General features: G+C 39.5%; 1 protein-coding gene and 1 long non-coding RNA gene across 3 annotated transcripts in view; one reads left to right on the forward strand and one right to left on the reverse strand.

Moving 5' to 3' along the window:
- Positions 1-2,836: 2,836 nt before the first annotated feature.
- LOC124774872 (ankyrin-1-like) lies at positions 2,837-6,156 on the reverse strand. Its single transcript, XM_047249522.1, has one exon. The coding sequence runs from the start codon at positions 5,635-5,637 to the stop codon at positions 3,616-3,618; it is 2,022 nt and encodes a 673-aa protein (XP_047105478.1). The 5' UTR covers positions 5,638-6,156; the 3' UTR covers positions 2,837-3,615.
- A 98-nt stretch (positions 6,157-6,254) lies between these two features.
- LOC124774874 overlaps positions 6,255-23,686 on the forward strand; it is a 60,291-nt gene continuing 42,859 nt past the window's right edge. For both annotated transcript variants that reach the window (XR_007015567.1, XR_007015566.1), the window contains exon 1: positions 6,255-6,871. This is a non-coding gene — a long non-coding RNA (uncharacterized LOC124774874). The remainder of the gene's footprint in view (positions 6,872-23,686) is intronic.

Genomic DNA, 23,686 nt, shown 5'->3' on the forward strand with positions numbered 1-23,686 from the left:
AACCTTCCCCGCTTCATGCAAATGTTGCACATTGGTGGAATGATTACAGTTCTGAAGTACACTGACGTAGATCATTGTGGATTAAAGCGTTTCAACAATCTTCATCAAACCCCGGAAGTCTTCCTGAATGTGGAGAGTCACTAATGTCACAATGATACTTCATGAAATGCGAAAGTCATTTTCTGCCCTGTTCTATCCAATGGTATTATCCCCATACACAGCACAAATGTTTCTGGCTAATATTAGGTTAGTGCATAAATTCATAGCACTTTTGTTTTGCATATTGGTATTCAAATTGCTGTGGATTCATTTATCAATTGTCATTTTTTATTTATAGTTCACTGTTGCTATTTGAGCTGACATACCATCATTTTGAGATAGTTAGTGGAGCTCCAGCTCTGGCTGCTACAGAATGGAGTGCCGAGTGGAAAAATCAGAACATTTTTGTCATATTCTTCTGCTTCAGTTTGACAAGGGGGTTGCAAAAGTGGAGGCAGCCAGAAACAATTGTGCTGTCTGTGGGGATAATGCCACTGAATAGAGAATGACAATAAATGGTTTTCCTTGTTTTAAGGAGGGTCGTTTTGACATTAGTGACTCTCCATGTTCAGGAAGACCTTTGGGACTCGAAAAAGTTCATTTAAACATATTAATCCACAATGATCTATGTCAGTGTACTTGAGAACTGACAAAAGTGATCATTCCACCATCATGCAACATTTGCATGCAGTGGAGGAAGTCAAAAAAAATCGGGTGTATTGGTATCGCATACTCTAAGCCATAATCACTAAAGTCAGTGTGTGGCAATATGTGCACCTCTGCTTGCTCATCATCAATTGGCTTGTGAACAACACCAACCATTCCTATCCTATACTGTTACTGGTGACAAGAAATGGTGTCTTTATGTCAACATAAGACAAAGAAAGGAATGGCTGAGCCCAAACAAAGCAGCAACTCCCCACACAAAGACCTGGAACATCCACAAAAGATAACGTCATACATCTGGTGGGACAGCCACAGTATGGTGTATTACGAATTGCTTCCCTGAGGTGTAATCATCACTGCTGACATTTACTGTCAACTACTGAGAGATCTTGAAAATGCAATAACAGAGCAACGCCAACAAAGACTGTGTTAAGTGATGCTACTTCATGATAACACCCACCAGCATTCAGCTAGGCTCACAAAAAACATTACACACGAGTTGGGCTGGGAAGTCATTCCACACACTCCGTATTCACTTGATCTTGGGCACTCAGATTTTCATCTTTTCTGCTCTCCATCAAACAGCCTCCAAGGAACTTCCTTTCCAGATGAAAATGCACTCTGAAAATAGCTCAATGAGTCTTGGGCTGGAAACCACACAATTTCTACATTCACAGAATCAAAAAGTTACCTAAGAATTCGCAGAGTGTTGTAAATAGCCAAGGAGAATATATTATTGATGGCTACAGTCATCTGTTATGTTTATTACACTTATGGAAAACTACTATGAACTTATTCACAAATCCAATAGATCTTAAGAAAGTTGTCCATAACAGCTGAAATCAGTACTCTATAAACTTAAATGCAATTTTACCTTTTCTGGTAAGCTGAATTAAGATTAAGCTCAAGTTTCAAGCTAGGTAGAGCCATCTGTGTGTGAAGAAACTTGGAGTGACCACTCGTTGAAATATTGCAGCATTTCAGTGGTTTGACGGAGGTGAAACACAGAAAATTTTACAAAAGGGAAATATTGTTCAATAGAAATGTAAAGAACTCAGTAGTGCAGTTAAGGAAAAGTAGTAAGAGTACTGGAAATGTAAATATAATGCAAACATTGTAGGTGAAAAGTGTAATTTTTTCGTAATTTATTCCTATGCATGTCTGTTTTTCTAAAATTATACAAGGAAAAATGGAACGAAAGCAAGGATTATGCCTACACTTAACAGTATCTTGTGCCAGGAAGACAAAACTCTACCCGATTTGGAGGAAAAGCTGTAGAGAAAACTCCATTATGTCTTATTCTGTGTAATCTCACAGGGGGTATAACGTGACCTCCTCAGAATTTAGTCATATTTGGTGCATGGATATCTACAAGTCTTAGTAGTAAAACTGCCCAATAGCACTGTCCTAACCAACCATTTTTGATAAATTGGGGTTTGAAGACTCAAGGGTGAGTAACAGACTTTTTCCATGCTATTCTTTAAAGCTGTGATTAAAAAAAAAAATAATTTCATAACTTTGCACAGGGAAACAGGACCCCAGCTTGTGCACTATAACTCTTTGACCCTAGTATTAAGTAAAAAAAAAAATAAAAATGAAAAGCATTTGGTGTTGGGATTTGTATTTGTTGCCTATTTGTTGAATATTGATTTGATTTATTGCTGAAATGTTTGCATATCTGGTAGCAACCTTAGGTGCAAAGAAGAATGCCCTAATTGGCTTTATACATTGGCAAACAATGAAATAAATGTGCCACTTACACATACAACCCACATTCACCACTACAGGCAATTAGTAAATAAAAATCATGTGTATTCCTCAAAAAATTGTTCCTAAAATATTTGGGAGTTGGCCTGTAGGTTGGAACTGTAAACAGGTGTGAGCTGAAAACTATCATCAATCAGTTTTCCTTGATGCACTCCACTAAGTTTCCAATTGTATCTGTCATTTCTTTTCCATTTCAGTTTTAATTGTTACTGCTGTTATCTGTACTGTAATCATTATTCCAATTTGTATAATTTTGGCACCGTTTCACCATATATTATGTTGTAAATAGGCCTACAATTTTGCAAGCACAAGTAATTGATGATAATGCATTGCCCAAGCACAAATTCATTTTTCAATCGACTACTTCAAGTTGCCATACTTTTTATTTATTATTCGAAACATACAGGCCTATTTTATTTAGGCTACTTGCTTTTGTGGTATGACATCCTTCAGGCAGTGCTATTACTAAAAGGCAATAGCTTCTGCCTAGTCTGAAGGCTACAGTGTTCCTATTTGAAACAGATTCCCCACAGAACATAAAACACAAAAGTAACAAGAATTTTACAACAATTATTGAAAGACTTTATTGAATTATTATAAAATGAAAATGATAGGGTCTATATGGCATATACATATCAACTATATACCTGCACAGAATCTCACATTGTTATGTAACAGTGGAGTGAGAGAGAATATGAAATATGTGTGGACGTATCAGACAAGATTATATCAGTTCCCTGGTAAAAACACGTATATTATGAAAATTTACACATAAGTATAGACTGAGCCTCTAAAATAAAGAGCAACACGAATTCTGCTGCCTAGGGGTACTCAGAGCAGCCTAGTACACAATGTCAGACGAGTAGACCCAATTTAACTGTTTGTCATTGAAACATCACTAGAATGAAGTAAAAGATAACCATTTAAACATCTCAAAAGTACACAGATTTGTCATTACACTGTGAATCAATTTTATCAACTGTGACAGTTGATGACGGGTACTTTTGTTGATTACAGCAACACTAAATTATCTCCTGACAGTGTACAAAATCTCAGAAAATCAATTTCATTTCATATAACTTGAACTACTTTTATCAAACCATTCATTTACATAAATGAGTAATAAACAAGTACTCTATTCTATTACAAATTACAAAACAATTGACAAAGTTCATCATATCCATTTCTTGAAGCTATTTGTGCCAGAGTTTCCTTATTTACATTTTTGCACTTTTTTATTGCAAGAAATTCAGAATATTTTATGTCCTTTAATTCATTTAATTCTTTTATCACTGTGTTATCCTTTTTCTTTATTCTAATAAATAATCGTTCAATCCGTTTTAGAGTATCTGCAACTTCTTTTTTCCCTCCTTCTTGGGCAAAATGTAATGGGGTTTTTTTACCTGTTTTGGTTCTTGCATTGTATACTGCACCATGTTGCAATAAGGTAGACAATATTTCATGATGCCCAAATTTTGCTGCATAATGCAGTGGAGTAATGCCATTACTGTTGCTCAAATTAATACTGGCCCCATTTTTAAGCAAAACATTAACAATAGGTAAATGGCCTTTCCAAGATGCATACACAAGCGGTGTTTCATACTTGATGCTTCTGCTGTTAACAGGTGCCCCTTCTTGCACACATTTTTCAATTTCAGCACACTTAGCTCTTTTCACAGCTTGAAACAGCTTTTCAATAGATCGCAGTAAAGCATTTATATTCTCATTCCTTTCCACATCACACTCTGGAACGGTAATGTTATGAAAGTAGGGATGGGGCTTCAAATCATAATAAGCACCATTCTCTAACAAGATTCTAGCAACTGCTGAATCACCATACTTTACAGCTAGGTGCAGAGCTGTTTCATCGTTACTTCCCTTTGCATTTACATCTGCTCCGTTTTCAATGAGAGCTTTCACGCTACTAAGTTTCGAGTTCAGCGCCTGTGCATCCGAGTGTCCTGACTTTTTCAGGACGACCTGGGTTCCCTCATCTGTTGCAAAGTGAAGTGGCGTCCAGTCTGTGTTGTCAGTTGCATTAACTTTGGCACCTCTCGCCAAAAGGTATTTAACTACTTCGGTGTGCCAGAAGTCTGCTGCGAAATGCAATGGTGTAATATGCCTGTGAGCCCTTGCATCAACTACAGCACCACCGCTGATCAGAAGTTTTACAGAATCCAAGCTGTCGGCGTAAGCTGCGCTATGCAATGGCGTCCACGTTCGCTCCTCAGTGGCATTAACGTCTGCTTTGTTTTTGATCAGGATGTTTACTACATCGGCGAAATCTTGTTCAGCAGCAACGCTCAAGGGTGTTACTCCACTTCGATCCCTCGCATTTACGCTAGCACCTTTCGCAATCAGAAGTCTAGCAGTTTCCGCTGGGTATCCACTTTGAGCTGAACTGTGCAAAGGAGTCCATCCGTCGACATCTTTCGCGTTGACATCTGCTCCACTGTTAATCAAAAACTGGGTTACTGCGGCTTGTCTGTTTTGGATAGCCACATGCAATGGTGTGAAGCCTTCCAGGTTCTTTGCATTAATCGTGGCCTTGTTCTGGATCAGGAACTTCGTTATGTTGACATTTCCCTTTTCTGCTGCGAAATGCAATGGTGTGTTACAGTCTGAATTTCTGGCATTTACAACAGCACCGTTTTGTACAAGAAATTTGGCTACGTCTTCAAAATTCTGCACCACAGCGAAAAACAATGGTGTGGCTTTTATATTGTCCTCGGCATTCACGTCTGCATTCGCAGCAACAAGTGCCTTCACTACGGACAAATGGCCGTGCTTTGCTGCCAGATGCAGTGGAAACGTGCTAGAGCTACTCTTGGCGTTCACATTAGCACCAGCAGCGATCAAAGTGAGCGCGAGATTCGAGTCAGCATTATCAGCTGCTAAATGTAACGGCGTGATGTCCCGCTCCATCTCCTCGGACAATGGAGCATGACAAGACGCCCGTGCATTTACATTACAGCCCCGAGCGATAAGCGCTTTAACAATGTCCAAATGGCCTTTCTTCGCAGCAATATGGAGCGGTCGTACCTTGAAGGCATCTGCGGCTTCGGCGTCAGCTCCTTTCGCCAACATTTCCATGACATCTTCCAAGTTGCCGGCACCTACAGCAGCGTGGAGCGCTGTTAATATGATGCCGCTGCTCGTGTACATTGTTCACATACTATGTTGCCGACACTAACGCAGAGAAACAACGCACTCGCACACCTCTTTCTGAACACCACTCTTACGCATCAACAATTGCTTGCGATAAAAATCCCTCGACATAAGCAATAGAACAAATGAAAACACGCCATCCGCCCAGCCCAGTTACTCCCAACATGAGCCACTAGTCTACGTCGATAATGCAGAAGCGAGAAAAAATTATCTACAAAAGTGGCCAAACTGATACTATCGGAAAATAACACTGCGTTCATTGAACAGTCTTATTTAAATAATATTGGGAAATAGATATAGGTGCAACGACTATTCAAACCACACACTACTCTCCATCGCGATTTATCTCCTGTTGTCCTCCATTGAAAACAGTGCGCACAACTTTGAATTTACTGAAAGCCGCTGCCAACTGTCGAGACAGTTGCCTACGGGCAAACGCATCGCTCTTTCCCTAACACACGGCTGTACCTTTATTTACATGGGTGAGCTTGTTTAGGAAGAGCTTGTTTACACCCTAACGAGTTAAGGAAATGACGTCAAGCTGAAATAGTCGAGCGTCTGCGAAGTATGGCGAGATATCGATCGGCGGGTAAAAATCGAACTGACCTGAAAGTAGCGGGAGAGTCGTCTGCTGGGTAGTTACTGGTTAGTTAAATTGTTTGTTCGTTGTGACTTGTGAGGGTCTGTAGTGGTTGGATGTCAGACGCTTTCTTTATGGAGAAGTCTGCGAATATGCCGGCTGACCGTGTTACAGACCAGGAAGTAGACATGTTCGAAGGGTTGATGAGGTTATCACTAAAGGGTCTGACTTCGTCGTTGTAGTACATTCAGTTTGGAAAATGTATGCGCAGTACAATAAATTCTTGCAGTTGGATCTTCCATGTTGCATCTAAGCAATTGACAAGTTACAAGTACTGTTTATAAGAGAGTTGCAGTTAAAGATCACCTTCTGTGTGACATCAAAATACGTTAGTAGCTGGAATTTTCTCTTTCCTAAAAAATTAAGTATCACTTGCGGGCGAAGTTATTCGAAAAAATCTTGTCATTGTAAACCTATTCAGGTCACACAGTTGTCTTCCAGCGGAGGAGAGGCAATATTGTGGTCACTCCTCTGTACCTCATTCTCTTGCGAAAAGTATAACTTAATCCACACACAATAAATGCACAGATGTGGTAGGCCCTACCGTTACAAATGTTGCTGTGGCACATTACCTGGATGTGGAACATCGAGGTATGTTAAGTGAAAACATTTACATTGGTACATAGTATGTACAGGTAATTATTTTAAAGAAAATAATCCACTTTTGCCTTCTATACTTACAGGCAGACCACATCAGTCCAAGGAAAAAATATAATGGATAGAAATGAGAGTGAGCTCCGCTACAGTTTCAGGCAGATGTGTTTCTATTTACCAGTTTTTCTGTGCAGTGAGCAAATGATCACTGGCTGTTATTATAGATGCAGGAATGTTTTGTCTAACAACTTCCCCATAAATAATTTGATTCCTTTGTATTGTGTTACAGGTTATCAGGATTCCTAAAGCAAGAATTGAGGTCAGAATTTCTGTTGATATACTGCTACTAGATCTTCATCTTTGGGGTATCACAAAATTTCTGCACAAATTTTCCTTACCAATGGATCGTTCCGTGTAATGTTCCCCAGTTTCTAGTGTTGTATGTCAGATTTATAGCTTGTCGGTTAACTTCCTTGTTCCTATGATAAAGAAGTTGGGCTTCTGAGATTGTGTGCTTTGGTTTTTTGCTCCTCACTGCTGGTGTCCTCTGAACTTTGCAATACAGGGCTAGTATGAGCAAAGTAACTACCGCTCAGACCAAGCCCAAGTCTTGTCAAGACAAAGGGCCATTTCTATAATCTTTGTTCAGCTCTTGGAACCTCCTCCCCACATTCGATGGCACAGAAGTGGCTATTTCCACCTTGAATAGACGTAATGTGCTATCAGGTCTCGTAAGATGAACCAAATAGTAAGTCTCTGGACATACCACTTCCCACACAAAACAATCGCTCATCCATTTCTCACTGAGCTTCTGGTAAGTTCAGTTAGCACCAAAGAATACCTTTTCATTACCTTATTCATAGACCTTTCTGTGTTGTTAATATGCAAGAAGCGATTTGCAAGATTTGATTACTGAATTTTTCCAACAATTTTTAAAAAGCCTAGGGGAAAAGCTGTTAACTAAAATTTTAGTAACACCTGTCAATGTTTTGCCCACTGTGTGTCTAAGGAAAAAATGTTTCAACCTTTTATTCACTGATTCACCACTATTAGTTGTATTAATATTGTTTTACTTGTTCTCACAAACTGTCAGCCAGCTTGGAGACACTGATAGCCAGTGCTTATCAAGATTAGCAAGTGCATTGTTATTTGTTATAAATACTGCCAGTTTTAAGCTTTTATTTGTTTGTCCTTTGAATCATTTTTGTACAAGACATGCACGCACACACAATTCATGTTGGACAATTCATCATAGCATGATGTGGTTTGATGGGAATGTACAAACATTATTTTAAATAGTTATTTTATTTTAGTTCCATTTCTTTCTGACATGCATACAAAATTCATACCTGGTTGGCACAAATAAAGTAGAGCACACAATTTGCTTATTTTAAATGGTATATACACACAACTATTTTACATTAATGTTTACTTCTTAAATTCATTCCTGCAATTGATTTATTTCTTTTCACTCATACATGGCAAAAATTCTGATTCTGTGTAAAACAATGATCAAGCAGGAAGATTTTCAGAGTTGTATAAAATGAAAACGGAGACTTACCTGGTGGCAGTTGTATAGTTGGGTGCATTTGTTGAATGGTGAGTTTTTGAAGGTGGAGGCACACATATTTTGAACATGAAGTTTCATTTATTGTCTTGTACCATGTTCATTCACATTTTTGTTGAATTTGGTAGTATTATTGCGTACAAACTTACATGTTTCTGATATGTAGAGACTGCCAACAGGAAGAGTGAGTGAACTTTGGGAGAGAAGTCCACAGTTGTCAGATGGCTTTGCCCTGTTCATTATTCTTACAGCTCTCTTCCAGGTGAGCGGAATGTCTGATATGTGGAGTCCCTCGGGAATAGGATACCATACTGCATTACACTATGAAATTGCACGTAGTATGCAGTGCGAGCGGTTTCTGCGCTTGTGCGGGATGTAAGGATATGGGGTCGACAGAAGCGTCCGATCCAAGGGGTCGGCTTTGACCCGTGACGTAAGGGTGTTGTCGTGTGTGACGTCATGACGGCGCGGAGTTTGGATTGAGTGTGGCTGTCTCCAGTTCCGTTTTATCTTATTTTATTTACTTTTCTGATCTGTTTGTTCTATCTCGTGAATTTTTTTTAATTTAAAAACACTTATTACTTATTTTAATTATCTGTTTCCTTGAATTTCTGTTTTAGTTTATTATATTTATCTTTCTGATCTGTTCGTTCTATCCTGTGAGATTTTTTTTTTTAAAGACAAAAAACACTAATCAGCTACTGAAGCATCTTTATCTTCTATGGGTTGCAGGGGTTACGACCCCTGGGGAGGTGGGTGGGTATTCATGCATGGCTGTCTTCACTTACACGTTGTAGCTACGCAAGGCGTCTAAATTTGTTTATATTTAGTTTGCCCCCACCCAAAACACCCCATTTCCCGCGCTTGTCCCGTTAGTGTCATTAGGCTTCTTGTGGAAAGTGTGTGTGTTTGTTTTTGTTTCCGCCATATTTGTGATGTCATGGGTCAAAGCAGACGGGTGGGATCGGACGCTTCCTTATTTCCAGGATATGTAAGGCACAGCAAAATTGGTTCAGCTTACTGTTCATTTTGCTGATGTGTGTTTCCCACTTTATGGTGTCCTGGATTCACAGACTTAAAAAAACTTGTTTCTGATGTGGCGGATATTGCAGAGCCATTTAGTTCCATACGGGCTTAAGTTTTATGCTTCCCAGGTGGAAGTTTAGGAAGATTGTTTCCTTTGTATTGACTATCAGATTACTTCTGTCAAACCAATCACCCAGCTCATCTGCACTTTGTTATGGCCTCTTGCAGCCCATGGCCATTTCTGGTGATATTCAAAGGTACTGGTGTCATCTGCAGAGAGTGTACTGGTAGTGGTGCTGGTGTTAAACAGTAAGTTGTTAATATAAAGAAGAAACAGAATTGGTCCAAATATTGAGTCTTGGAGCACACCTTGTGCAATATTGCCTTAGTCAGAATACAAAGTTTCAGTATGTCCATGATCATTTTCTGTTACTGCAATTTTTTATTTCCTGATTGAGATATATGATCTGAACCTGCCTTTGGTGTCATATAACTGCAGTTTAAGTAGAATATTGTGGTGTACAACGTCAAATGCCTTTGACAAATCTGGGAAGATGCCAACTGCTTTTTGTTTTTGTCTAGGTGGAATGCATGTACTCATTTATTCCTGTTTTTGTGGATTTATTTTTCCTGAAGCTATACTGAGCATCTGAGAGGATTTGGTTCTTTTCCAAAAAGTTTATTATTCTTTGATAAATTACTCTCCAGAAGTTCACCAAACATAGGTAGCAATGATACAGGTCTGTAATTTTCCACATTATTTTTCTCACTTTTCTTAAAGATTGCTATAACTTTTGCCACATTCAGACGAGCAGGAAATGTACCTGTCATCAGTGATGGGTTGTACACATTAGAGGAGACACCTCTTTTATTTATGCAGTTCTTTCAGATGAAATCTGGAATGTCATGGATTCCAGATGATTGTTTTTAAGGCTCTTTGTGCTTAATGTAATTTCATCAGCAGTAGTTTCCCAGAAGAATACAGTGCCTACAGAAGTTTTTATTTTATTTTGTTTATTGCATGTGGGTGTGGGCCTGTTCATATTTGGTAGTAGTTGCTTTGCAATACTTCCATGGTAATTATTGAAAATATTTGCAGTTTCTTGTGGATTAATAACCTTGGAACTGTTTGTGGGCAGTGTTGCATTTTCATGTTCATGAGGCTGCTGATTTGTTTTGTTTCTTATGATACTCCATACTGCCTTGGCTTTGTTTTAGGATGTTGCCTCATAGTTGTCATTTGTGTGGCTTGTGCTACTACTTTTTTAAGAATTCTGAAATTTGCTTAATACAAGGGTTGGAAGTTAAATAGTGGCAACTATTTATTCACAATTGATACAAAAGTTAAATGTTTGCACCTGTTATTGTCCTTCAAAGTAGTCAAGTGTTGTGTAGAACCCGTTGCCAGTGATGTGGAAGGTGTTGTAGCCTGTTCTGTCGATGGTGCAAATGGAGTGGTCTACTGCTGTCAAATCTACACCGTATAGTAACACTGGATGAGACATGGGACACATTGCACGAGCCAAAACTGAAACACCAATCCAATGAATGGCGTCATTATGGGTCGCCGTGAAAGTTAAAAGTGCATCAGAGCCCCAGAATGGTGAAAGTTATGGTGATTCTCGCTTACAGCTGTGATGGTATTATCCTAACATGTTCAGTTTCTCCATTGCAGAGTGTCAGTGCACAGTATTACTGTTTATTTCTGGAGCATCACCTGCGACCACCTTTGCGAAAGAAGCAGCAACACTTTCTGTGCAACCCAGCCGTCATTTTGCACGACAATGCATGGGTGCATACAGCGCAAGCTGTAGCTGCTCTGTTCGGTCAGTGGGACTGGGAAGTACTGTACCATCCACCATACTCCCCGGACTTAAGTCCTTGTGACTTTGATTTGATTCCACTTCATGGTATTCGCTTCAGAACTGTTCCAGAGATTTGACAGGCAGTAGACCCCTCCATTCCCACCATGAACAGAACAGACTCTGCTAACGGTATACTATGCCTTCCACATCGCTGGCAACAGGTTCTACACAATGCTGGTGACTACTTTGAGGGACAGTAACAGGTGCAAACATGTAACTCTTTTGTATCGGTTGTGAATAAATAGTTGCCAGTATTTAAGTTCCAACCTCGTATCTCTCTGTTTCAAGTATATATTTCTAACGTCGATCAGTTGTAGAATTTTGGAACACGTATTATGTTCGAGTATAATGACTTTTCTGGAGACTAGAAATCTACTCTGTAGGAATCAGCATGGGTTTCGAAAAAGATGGTCGTGTGAAACCCAGCTCGCACTATTCGTCCACGAGACTCAGAGGGCCATAGACACAGGTTCACAGGTAGATGTCGTGTTTCTTGACTTCCACAAGGCGTTCGATACAGGTCCCCACAGTCGTTTAATGAACAAAGTAAGAGCATATGGACTATCAGACCAATTGTGTGATTGGATTGAAGAGTTCCTAGATAACAGAACGCAGCATGTCATCCTCAATGGAGAGAAGTCTTCCGAAGTAAGAGTGATTTCAGGTGTGCCACAGGGGAGTGTCATAGGACCGTTGGTATTCCCAATATACATAAATGACCTTGTGGATGACATTGGAAGTTCACTGAGGCTTTTTGCAGATGATGCTGTGGTGTATCGAGAGGTTGTAACAATGGAAAATTGTACTGAAATGCAGGAGGATCTGCAGCGAATTGACGCATGGTGCAGGGAATGGCAACTGAATCTCAATGTAGACAAGTGTAATGTGCTGCGAATACATAGAAAGAAAGATCCCTTATCATTTAGCTACAAAATAGCAGGTCAGCAACTGGAAGCAGTTAATTCCATAAATTATCTGGGAGTACGCATTAGGAGTGATTTAAAATGGGATGATCATATAAAGTTGATCATCGGTAAAGCAGATGCCAGACTGAGATTCATTGGAAGAATCCTAAGGAAATGCAATCCGTTAACAAAGGAAGTAGGTTACAGTACTCTTGTTCGCCCACTGCTTGAATACTGCTCAGCAGTGTGGGATCCATACCAGATAGGGTTGATAGAAGAGATAGAGAAGATCCAATGGAGAGCAGCGCACTTCGTTACAGGCTCATTTAGTAATCGCAGAAGCGTTACGGAGATGATAGATAAACTCCAGTGGAAGACTCTGCAGGAGAGACGCTCAGTAGCTCGGTACGGGCTTTTGTCAAAGTTTCGAGAACATACCTTCACCGAAGAGTCAAGCAGTATATTGTTCCCTCCTACGTATATCCTGTGAAGAGACCATGAGGATAAAATCAGAGAGATTAGAGCCCACACAGAAGCACACCAACAATCCTTCTTTCCACGAACAATACGAGACTGGAATAGAAGGGAGAACCGATAGAGGTACTCAGGGTACCCTCCACCACACACCGTCAGGTGGCTTGCGGAGTATGGATGTAGATGTATTTCAACAGGTCTCTCTTCCTTCCGCGAGAAACCGTTAAGCCTGTTATCCACAGCTTCTTTTGATTTAATATGTTCCAGTTTGAGAGGGGAGCAATATTGACGTGATACAAGAATGTATTTAAGGAAGATTTTGTTTTTTATCCATATCAATTGCTTTGTATAGTTCCTTCCATTTTTCTGGTGCTAGGGAATCGCTTGAGGTTTTCATATTTTCACTGCTATAACTTCTTACTTTAGTTGTGTACTTTTTGTTGCAACTTGGAGGGAGGACATTTGTAAGGCAGAGGACTTCAGCCCTGTGATCACTACAGCCTGTATCCATACGATCTACAGCCTGGTAGTAGCAGTTTATAAATACCTGGTCTAGAGTTGTTTTGGTGTTATTTTTGCATGTTGTGGGGAAAGTTACTGTAGTTTTTAGACTGAATGAGCCTTAGAGGTTGAATAGGGATTTTCTTGCATAAGGCAGAAAATCAGTATTAAAGTAGCCACAGAAAATAAGTACTTTTTTGTTTTGGTGAAGCTTTACAGTGTTAAAGGTGTTTGAGGAAGGCATATATATTGTCTGTTGGGGAGCAGTAAAGCATGCAGTCATAATATTTGTTTCTAGAATTTCAGTAGCAGCTAATTCAAAATCCTTCTCTCTCTTTAAATAACTAGACTGATCAAAACTTTAATATTTTAAGGATATATACCTTTCTGATTTTTCTGAAATAATGAGATGCTAATTTGTAGCTCGGATGTGATCTGGCTTCAGTCAGTGTTCTGTAATGCATATGACATTTACATATTCTAAGTCTGTTGTAAATAAGAGTTCAGTGTCTGCAAACTTGTTTGTTATTGATTATACATTGTGGTGTCACATAGAAATGTTATTTCTCTACACTTCTGGTGGATGTGGCATACTATATTATTGCTTACAGTTTCTTTGGCATTGGTTGCCTGGATAGGAGGCTTGGCCATAAAAAAAAGTTTTTTGAGATAAATGTGCTACACTCATTTGCATTTTCAGTATGTTTTATACAGTATTTGTCTTTGGGGAAAATGTTTTCATTCCTGATTTTGGTTCTCTATAACTGAGTTGTATTATGGAGGCACACAGTGCTTTTCCTTTCTTTGCAGTCTCTGAAATGAAATTTGCAATTTCTCATGTCCCAGTATTAAGTGAAACCAGTTTCATGTATAAAAGTGTCTGTGAAATTCACTTGCTTTCATTATGGTAATAGTCATGAATTTTGAACACAGTCTGTAGATCTGCGAATTTATGCTGGTCACTTCCATGTTTATGTGACCAGTTTGGAAGTTCATGTCTGAAAAGGCACAACCACTAAATACATTTCCTTCAATACAGTGGATGATAGTTTGGTCTTTAAAGCTTTTATTAGATATTGGCTATTGCTGCAGGTAACATCGTTTGTTCCTGTTACCGTAATCTCAGGGGTACATGTTTTGGGAGTGTTTTGGTTAACGTTTTTTAGTACAAAACTTTCATTTGACTGGGGGTAAAAATAGCCTGGTACGGCTAAATTTTCCTTCTATATGATGGTTGCTAATGAAGTCAGCAAAGGTAAATCATGGACAGAGGCAGTGTTCCTTCAGTTGCCTGTATCTTGAACTCAGGTAATGGGCTTCTTGAATTGAATTTGTATTTTCCAATCAAACAAAGAATACACCAACTATTAAATACTATATATTACAGTTCACTACCATGAAAAATAATGGAATGTCATATTTCATTGTTTTCGAGTGAACATATCCTACCATATTACTTTGCCCTTGTACTGATAATATACAGTCTGGATCCACGCCACCGCTATGGTCGCAGGTTGGAATCCTGCCTCGGGCATGGATGCGTGTGTTGTCCTTAGGTTAGTTAGGTTTAAGTAGTTCTAAGTTCTAGGGGACTTATGACCTCAGCAGTTGAGTCCCATAGTGCTCAGAGCCATTTGAACCATTTTGTACTGATAATAAAAGGGCAATCGCTGCACTTCAGTCTCATCTGTAAAAAAAAAAAAAAAAAATCCGTTATCCCTAGATTCTTTTCTCCCCACATTAATTTGATTCTGTAACACAACTTGGTCAATAGGGCCTAATGGTTTTCTTTAACTTGGAGCCGGATTTGTAAGTCGATACAGTGGAATCTGTCTGTTAGGTATAACATCATGCTCATATGATCTTGTTTGTTTTCCCCAGCAAAGTTAAAGTGTACAAAGCTGGAAAATGTTAATCAATACAATTTCGTGATGTTCATTTGCAGCAAGTGTGTCTGTTTCTGTATTAAATCTTGTTCACTCACTCCCTCCCTTACAACAAATAAGCTGTGTGTGAAAAGGCTTTTCATTTAGAAACGTGTATCAACTCAAATAAAATTTATATGCAGTGTTCATTTAGGTCCCCCCCCCCCCCCCCTCCCATTTCAATACGCATGCTATATTTTAATTAAGGTATTAGTATGCCCTATTGGAATCAATAAGTTCAATTATGTATTTATCATTTCCTTTGCTGATCAATCATATGAGCTAAATATATCACATTAGAGGGAATAAGAATGTTTGTATCATCTTTGTCAGAGAATACTCTTGTATATACTTTGTTCCTGTAAGCTTTCCTATAATCTATTGTTCAAATTGACTAGTAGTTATGGTGTTAAAATGTTATATTACTGTATATGTCAATGTGTTTAGAAAAGTAAGTTTAATGTATTTCTTGTTGTAAGTAGTAAAAGAATGTGCTATCAACAATTATGGACAGTTTTCTTAATGCAAATTACCCACTAGAACTCACAGACAGGAAAGTAGTTTCTGATGCTGATTCCTGAGCAGTGTAAGCAACCTAACTAATTTAGAGCTTTTATATTTATGCACTTCACAAGAGGATTAGGAGAACTTAAAAATGATGGCACATACTCTTAGTAAGGAGCCTGGTATCTCTCATCCGAGCTTGTCATTTGCCCTTTTCTTTGGCATTTCTGGAGCCTCTCCCGCGCTTTTCCATTTTTCCTTGGTACCACCGTATGGGCACCAGATGGATGGTAATTTAGTGTAGGATATTCTGGGGAGAATGAACTCAAGGCTCTACTGATAGTGAATGTTGTAAGAAATGCTGGTAGCCAGCAAAATGGGCCATTACTCCATCGAATAATTCATGACTGGGAGTTTGTTGTAACTATCTAATATGTTACAAATTGTTAATAAATACTCCTGCATATCACTGTTATAGCTGAATTAATAATGGTTCCAAATTGTAGTTATTTTATGTTTATAATTCACAATCTTTCAAATGCAGTTTTTTAGTTTTCACAATAAATCATGTAGGTTATGAGATACATTACATTTCAAATTGTAGATAATGCAAGTGCTTCCCAAAACTTACCAAGGTTAGAGCAAAGTCTACAAAGAAGCCATGGATTACTCGAGGAATAGGGGTATCTTGTAAAACAAAAAGAAAACCGTATCTGTCAATGCGAAACATTTCCAATGTTGATGCTATAGCACATTATAAGAAATACTGCAAAATATTAAAGACTGTAATACGAATGTCAAAGCAAATATATTACAAGGAAAAGATAGTCATATCAGATAACAAAATAAAGACAATATGGGATATAGTGAAGGAGGAGACAGATAGAACCAGACATGAAGAGGAACAAATAGCATTAAGAGTAAATGATACATTGGTGACAGATGTGTGTAGTGTTGCAGAACTTTTTAACAAACATTTTATAACTGTTACTGAAAAGATGGGGTTGTCAGGTTCGGTAGATGCTGCTATGGATTACCTTAGACCAGACATTTCAAATAACTTCCATAATATGAATTTGACCCTCACTACCCCAACAGAAATAATGTCCATCATAAAATCTTTAAAATCAAAAACATCTAGTGGGTATGATGAAATATCAACAAAGTTAATTAAAGAATGTGATTCTGAGCTAAGTAACATATTAAGCTATCTGTGTAACCAGTCATTTATCAGTAGAATATTTCCTGAATGGCTGAAATATGCTGAAGTTAAGCCACTGTTTAAGGAGGGAGATAAAGAAATAGCATCAAATTTCCGTCCAATTTCACTGTTGCCAGCATTCTCAAAAATTTTCGAAAAAGTGATGTACAGTCGTCTTTATAACCATCTTATCTCAAATAACATACTGTCAAAGTCACAGTTTGGATTTCTAAAAGGTTCTGATATTGAAAAGGCTATCTACACTTACAGTGAAAATGTGCTTAATTCATTAGACAAAAAATTGCAGGCAACTGGTATATTTTGTGATCTGTCAAAGGCATTTGACTGTGTAAATCACAATATCCTTTTAAGTAAACTAGAATATTATAGTGTAACAGGAAATGCTGCAAAATGGTTCAAATCTTATATCTCTGGCAGGAAACAAAGGGTGTTATTAGGAAAGAGACATGTATCAAGCTATCAGGCATCATCCAACTGGGAACTAATTACATGTGGGGTCCCACAAGGTTCCATTTTGGGCCCTTACTTTTTCTTGTGTATATCAATGACCTTTCATCAGTAACATTACCAGATGCCAAGTTTGTTTTGTTTGCCGATGATACAAACATGGCAATAAATAGCAAATCAAGTATAGTCTTAGAAAGATCAGCCAATAAAATATTTGTGGACATTAATCACTGGTCCCTAGCCAATTCTTTGTCACTAAACTTTGAAAAAACACACTACATGCAGTTCAGAACTTGTAAGGGGTGTCCCAAGAGTATATGTCTAACATACGATGACAAGAAGATAGAAGAAGTGGACAGTGTTAAATTCTTGGGATTACAGCTTGATAATAAATTCAACTGGGAGGAGCACACCACAGAACTGCTGAAGCGTCTTAACAAATCTCTGTTTGCAATGTGAATTTTGTCAGATGTAGGGGATATAAAAATGAAAAAGCTGGCATACTATGCTTACTTTCATTCCATAATGTCGTATGGGATTATTTTTTGGGATAATTCATCAAGCCAAGCTAAAGTTTTCCAGGCACAAAAACGTGCAGTAAGAGTTGCATGTGGTGTGAACTCAAGAACATCTTGCAGAAGCCTCTTTAGGGAACTAGGGATACTAACTACTGCTTCCCAATATATTTATTCCTTAATGAAATTTGTCATTAAAAATATATCACTTTTTCAAACCAACAGTGCAATTCATGGAGTCAATACTAGAAATAAGAATAATCTTCACAAGGATTTAAAGTCACTTAGTCTTGTACAAAAAGGTGTGCATTATTCAGGAACACACATTTTCAATAAATTGCCAGCAGCCATAAAAAGCTTAACAACCAATGAAATTCAGTTTAAGAGAAGCCTAAAGGATTTATTTGTGGCCAACTCCTTCTACTCCATTGATGAATTTCTTAGTAAAACCAACTGATTTGTATATAAGTACAACAGAACTTCTGCACAATTTCAGTGCAGTAATGTGTTCATTGAAAATTTGTGTGTGTGTGTGTGTGTGTGTGTGTGTGTGTGTGTGTGTGTGTGTGTGTGTAAGTATAATCTAACAGTGCAGTAATGTGTTCATTGTAAATAAGTATTACAGTAGTTGTATTACATGTTTATTACCTAATAAATAAATAAAAAACTTTTTTATTTTAAATTCAGTGCATTAGTATTTGTAATATGACTCTTAGTGTTCATTAAAAAATGATGATCATTCCACTTGGGACCTGTGGAATGGTACATTAGCTTATTTGTTTTAGTTGTAAATATTTGTCATGTATTGTTGTTTTTCTGACATGTTCCACATCCTGGAGGACCTCCTCACTACGGATCAATTGGAATGAAAGTAAATCTTATGTAATCTAAAAAACTTGCCACTAAAGATTCCCTGTGTAATGCATCACAAATGCAGAAAAGATTCTAAAAATGAGCCCGCACTGTTTTTATTGTGGTACTTCAACTTTTGTTAAATCTTGTATTCCTATTTTCCTTCACTGCTGATGCCAGAACATCAAGTAAACAAAAATCTGCAAATGAAGACCTTCTTGGCTTCGTTTCTCATTACCTGAAAGGACCAAAATGGAAATACTTTAAAACAAGGAGCTAAAATAGTCACTGCAGGTATTCTAATTTACTACTCAGGAGTACTATGATGTGTTGTGGGTTGTTGTTCTGACAGGCAGCATCTTATGAATGTTGATCTAGCAATATTAAAAGCAGAAAGGACTCAATACATTTAATAAGCCTCCATTGCACATTCGCCCTCCCCCCACAGGGTGCTCGCAGTGCTTTCGTGAGTTCGTACGTGGCACAGATGGGGCTGAGCTATTGCAGCCCATTCTTCCTTCCTGGGCTCCACCATGCCCCTCGCTCCCCATCATGGCCTCTTTCCTGGGGCCCCCTCCTTCCACCCCTCTCGGTGTTTTTATGTTTGGCAACCTGGCTACCCACCTGGTTCTGTACAGTCCTTGAGTTTTTGTTCCTGTTCTTTCATCCTTTTTGGGGTTTTTGGTCTCCCTTTCGGGTTTGACCTCCACTTCTAAATTTTCTGGTATCTGTGGCATGGATTCCTCCCTTCCTTCCCCTCTTCCTTCACTACTGTAGCCCCCTCCGCCCCGCTATGTCACCAGCACATGCAGCCAGTCCATGTGGTAGGCCTGCTATGTACCCATCTGGATGAGCCTCCAACAACACGGATCACACTAACGATACTTGAGCTGTTCTCTTCCCATATATACCATGGAGAGGTTACTTGTCATCCTGGAGCATCAGAACTCCCGGCAACGGCTGCCGTGCCAGATAGCCGTTGCTGTGTCTGAGTGACACCTATGGGGAGAGCCCCTGATCAGAGTGGGTGGTATCAAGGTGAATGCATGGCTCGTGAAATGTATCAAGCTACAAAAATATGTCCATTCTCAAATAGCTGTCTTCTCGAGCGGTAGTGGATCATTGAACCTTGCTTCGTATGATCCTGCAGCTTTCCCTTCCCTGGCTACGCCCTGGGAGGACAGCCATGCTCCCCTTCTTGAGATGGAACACTTTCCCTGTTACAAGGTTATGTGTTACTGATGTGGCATGAAGCAGTACATCCCACCACCCATGAGGTGCTTTCGGTGATTCATTTTGTGCACGTCTTCCTGCTCTGCAAGGTGACTAGGGGCACCCAATCCATGAGGGAAACCCATGTGTTCCACCACCTGTGTGGGTCAACATTCATGACTACCGCTTTCCACTCTCAACAGATTTCCCCATTTACAAGAAAGAAAAGAAGATCCAAGAGTACAAGTCCCTGGACTGTCTATCTTACACTGAGGCTCACCAAAAATATGACTGACTCCACCCAGTTACATTTTTTTCTACTTTTGCCTCTTTTACATCCATTCCCCCTTCTACCTCTATCTTACCGCAGCCCTGTCTTCCTCTCTCCTGTGGTTCCCACACCCTCCCCTTTAGGTGTGCCCCCCCCTGCCCGGCCAAAGAAGTGCCCCTCTTCTTCAGCATTTGCCGGTGAAGGGGCTTTGCCCCATGATCCTCTTCTCCCATATTCTTTCAGACCAGAGGCCTGCTGCCATAATTCGACCACGGGATGCACCATATGTGCACCCTAAGGACGCCCACTCTTTTTCAGTTCCGGATCTGGTGGAAGCCTGCTTTCTACCTGTGCCCTGCCTCCCTCAACCTTCAAAAGAGGAGAATAAGAAGAAACGTAAGTCTCAGGACAAGATCCCCTACCCGTGGTGGCCTCAGAGGTGCTGTCTCCCCCTTCGCAATCTGATTCTGATATCTTATTTATGGATGTCACCCATCCTTGTCAGTGATGACCACTGGCCCTGTGACATGACCTTCCCTCGGCTTCCGTATGTCTAACCTAGACTCTCACCACACGATAATCCAGTGGAAATGCAATGGATATTATTGGAAATACAACAACTGATTTCCCCTTATTCTACATTCTGTCTTGCTCTGTAAGAAACACTCTCCCATGATGACCACTCTCCAACATTTTGTGGTTATCGGGTGTTCTGTCAGAACCATGGTAGCCCTGGGATAGCATTTATGTCATTAGTGACTGCATCCCCCTTCATACCAACCTGGAAGCAATAGTGGTATGAATGGGAACAACACGAGCAATCACTAATTGCATTGTCTACTTCCCTCCAGGTAGGCCACTTCCTTATGTTGACCTGCCTATCTTCATACAGCAACTCCTGCCCCCATACCACCTCCTTGGAGACTTCAGTGCCCCCCAACCCCTGTGGGGGAGTGCTGCTTTGACAGGTAAGGGTCTTCTGATTGACCAAATTACTGCAGACTTTGATTTGTCTTCTCAGTGATGGTCCCCTACCCATTTCAGTGCCTCTCACGGCACGTTTTCTGCTATCAATCTCACAATCTTCTCCCCTGCTCTCGTGGCTTCCCAACATTGGTCACTCCATGATGATGACCTTTGTGACAGTGACCACTTCCAGTGACTTTATTGTTTTGCTGCAGTGCCAGACAGGCCCCCCGCAGTGGGCATTCCGCATAGGCAATTGGCCTTTGTATTAGGGCCCTATGTTTCCTCCCTGGGGATGTATGCCCCTTTGTCTCAGGTGTGGTCGAAGCTCTGTAGCCTCCGTGGCTGCCAGTGATAATGAACTGTCCAGGGTCTTACCCTACCGGGTCTCTGCGTACTGACACATCGGTCCTTGCAGAACACCTCGTGACATACTTTGCAAAAGCATTGGCGTCCTCTTCCTGTCCTGCTACCAGTCTGGCAGAAATGCCAGGTTGAACAAACATCCCTCTTTCTCAACCCCCACCGACCTGAATCCTATAATGAATCCTTCACTGAAAGGGAATTCCTGCAGGCTCTTACATGCACATGTGGGCCTGCTTGACTTTATATCTCATAATTGAAAGGATCAAAATGGAATGTTTAACACAAGCTACTAAAATAATTCTCAGAGCAATTTTCCAGTTTGCTCATGGGGAGTACTACGATGTGTTTGTGGGTTGTTGATCTGACAGGTGACATCTTATAAATGTTGCTCTAGCAGTATTAAAACAGAAGAGACTCTATACATTTAATAAGTCTCCACTTCACATTTGAAGCATGGAAAAAGCGTGTTTTGTACACTCGAATGTAGTGGGATGTGCTCCATTCGACCCAAATTTTACTGTGGGTCATCACTTATTTCTCTGTACCGACAAGGTAATTATGTCACAAGCTGAATATGTAGTACATTTTTCAAATACTGTACACACATTTGAAAATGGCTGCAATTGAAATTTTGCTGTGGTGTTCTAATACATTGACTGCCACTTGCTTAGTGATGGATGTTTCCCTGCCAGGCATATGGCCTTACATGCAAGACTCTGCTGTGGCCTCCAGGGTCCACATGGTGTCAGACAAGCGGTTCTGCTTTAGTCACTAGTGGCCACATGGCAGTCAGTGCATTAAATAAATAAAAACAAGTTGCTGGACTGATAATTTTAGTGCAGTACTCCACACTACTGTAATGGAAAACCTCATTTAAAAATGTGACCAGTATTAAAGTAGAGGTGGAGCATCCTCTTGCTGAAGAGCACAATACAAGCCTATTCATTGGATGCTTCAGCAACATGACAGAATGTGTAGACAATGGTCATTTCATGTTCTTTTTGTAATGCATCACAAAATGCTAAATGGACACGCACTGGCGTAGACCAGCTGTGTAATTATTCTGTGCAAACATGTATTGTTGTGCAAAAATAATTACCAAATGACTGAAGACTAACAGTTTTAGGCATTTGTAGGGGATATGAAAGCTGATGAAATGCTGGTAGTATATGAATCTCCCATATATCGATTCAGGACTTTTATGGTACACAACAGATCTGCTACGTCTAATACTAAAAAAGAAGAAATTATCTTAAGATTTTTTTACATAAATTTTTAACTGATTTTCACTGTTTTTGCAATTCAGATCAGTTAATAATTAGGTGTGCACTGAAAAATTTACAACCATAAACTTTGGTGTATGACTGTCTACTGTATACAGTACCAACAATTTTGATACTAAATTAAATTATGCATAAACAAATTTTTATCACAATTTCAGTATGTATTTCCAAATACTTAAATTGTCAATGTCTGGAAATAAGGATGGATTAAGAAAGACAATCATTAATCCAAAAAGAAGCAGCTTGGTAGTACCATTGCAGTATTTCAAAAGGCAAAATTATTAGCTACAACTTATACCACAAGGCCTGAACGACTGGTAGAAAAAGATAATAAGCAGTACTTGAAATGGGTTCCAGTGTCTGAAACATAATGAAAACGCATTTGTAAACAGAGCTGATGGAGCACATAATATACCCAGGAATTAGGTTTTGACCATATTTGCTTTTGCATATAGTAGAAGGGGACAGCACACAAGTGTAGACAGAGCTGTTCTTAAATGGCAAGTGATAGCTTGTGGTAAGGACAGGGCATGTGCTCTCCCTCCATGACTTAACACATTCTTCAGTTGTAGTTTTTAACTCACTGTTATTACTGTAACTGATGCTAGTTATCATTTATACATTCATCAAGCCAATCTCCATGACATTGCCTCCTCTCCTCTTATGGCTGTTACTGTCTTGGCCCACAGGCCTCCCTACCTGCCATTTTGTAATAGTGTAGCCAGGAGCTTTGTTCATAGTGGTTTTTGGTCCCCTCATCTCCTCCATGAAACCACTTATGTTCAAAAGCTAAGGTAAAGTATATTATGTGTGCACACTTTTTACTGTTACCACTGATCTCCGTAGAGTGTACGGTGCTTGACAATCTGTCTTGCTAACAATGATCAAACTCACACAATTTTAATCACAAT

This window comes from Schistocerca piceifrons, chromosome 2 (assembly GCF_021461385.2).
Source record: "Schistocerca piceifrons isolate TAMUIC-IGC-003096 chromosome 2, iqSchPice1.1, whole genome shotgun sequence".
Classification (NCBI taxonomy): domain Eukaryota; kingdom Metazoa; phylum Arthropoda; class Insecta; order Orthoptera; family Acrididae; genus Schistocerca; species Schistocerca piceifrons.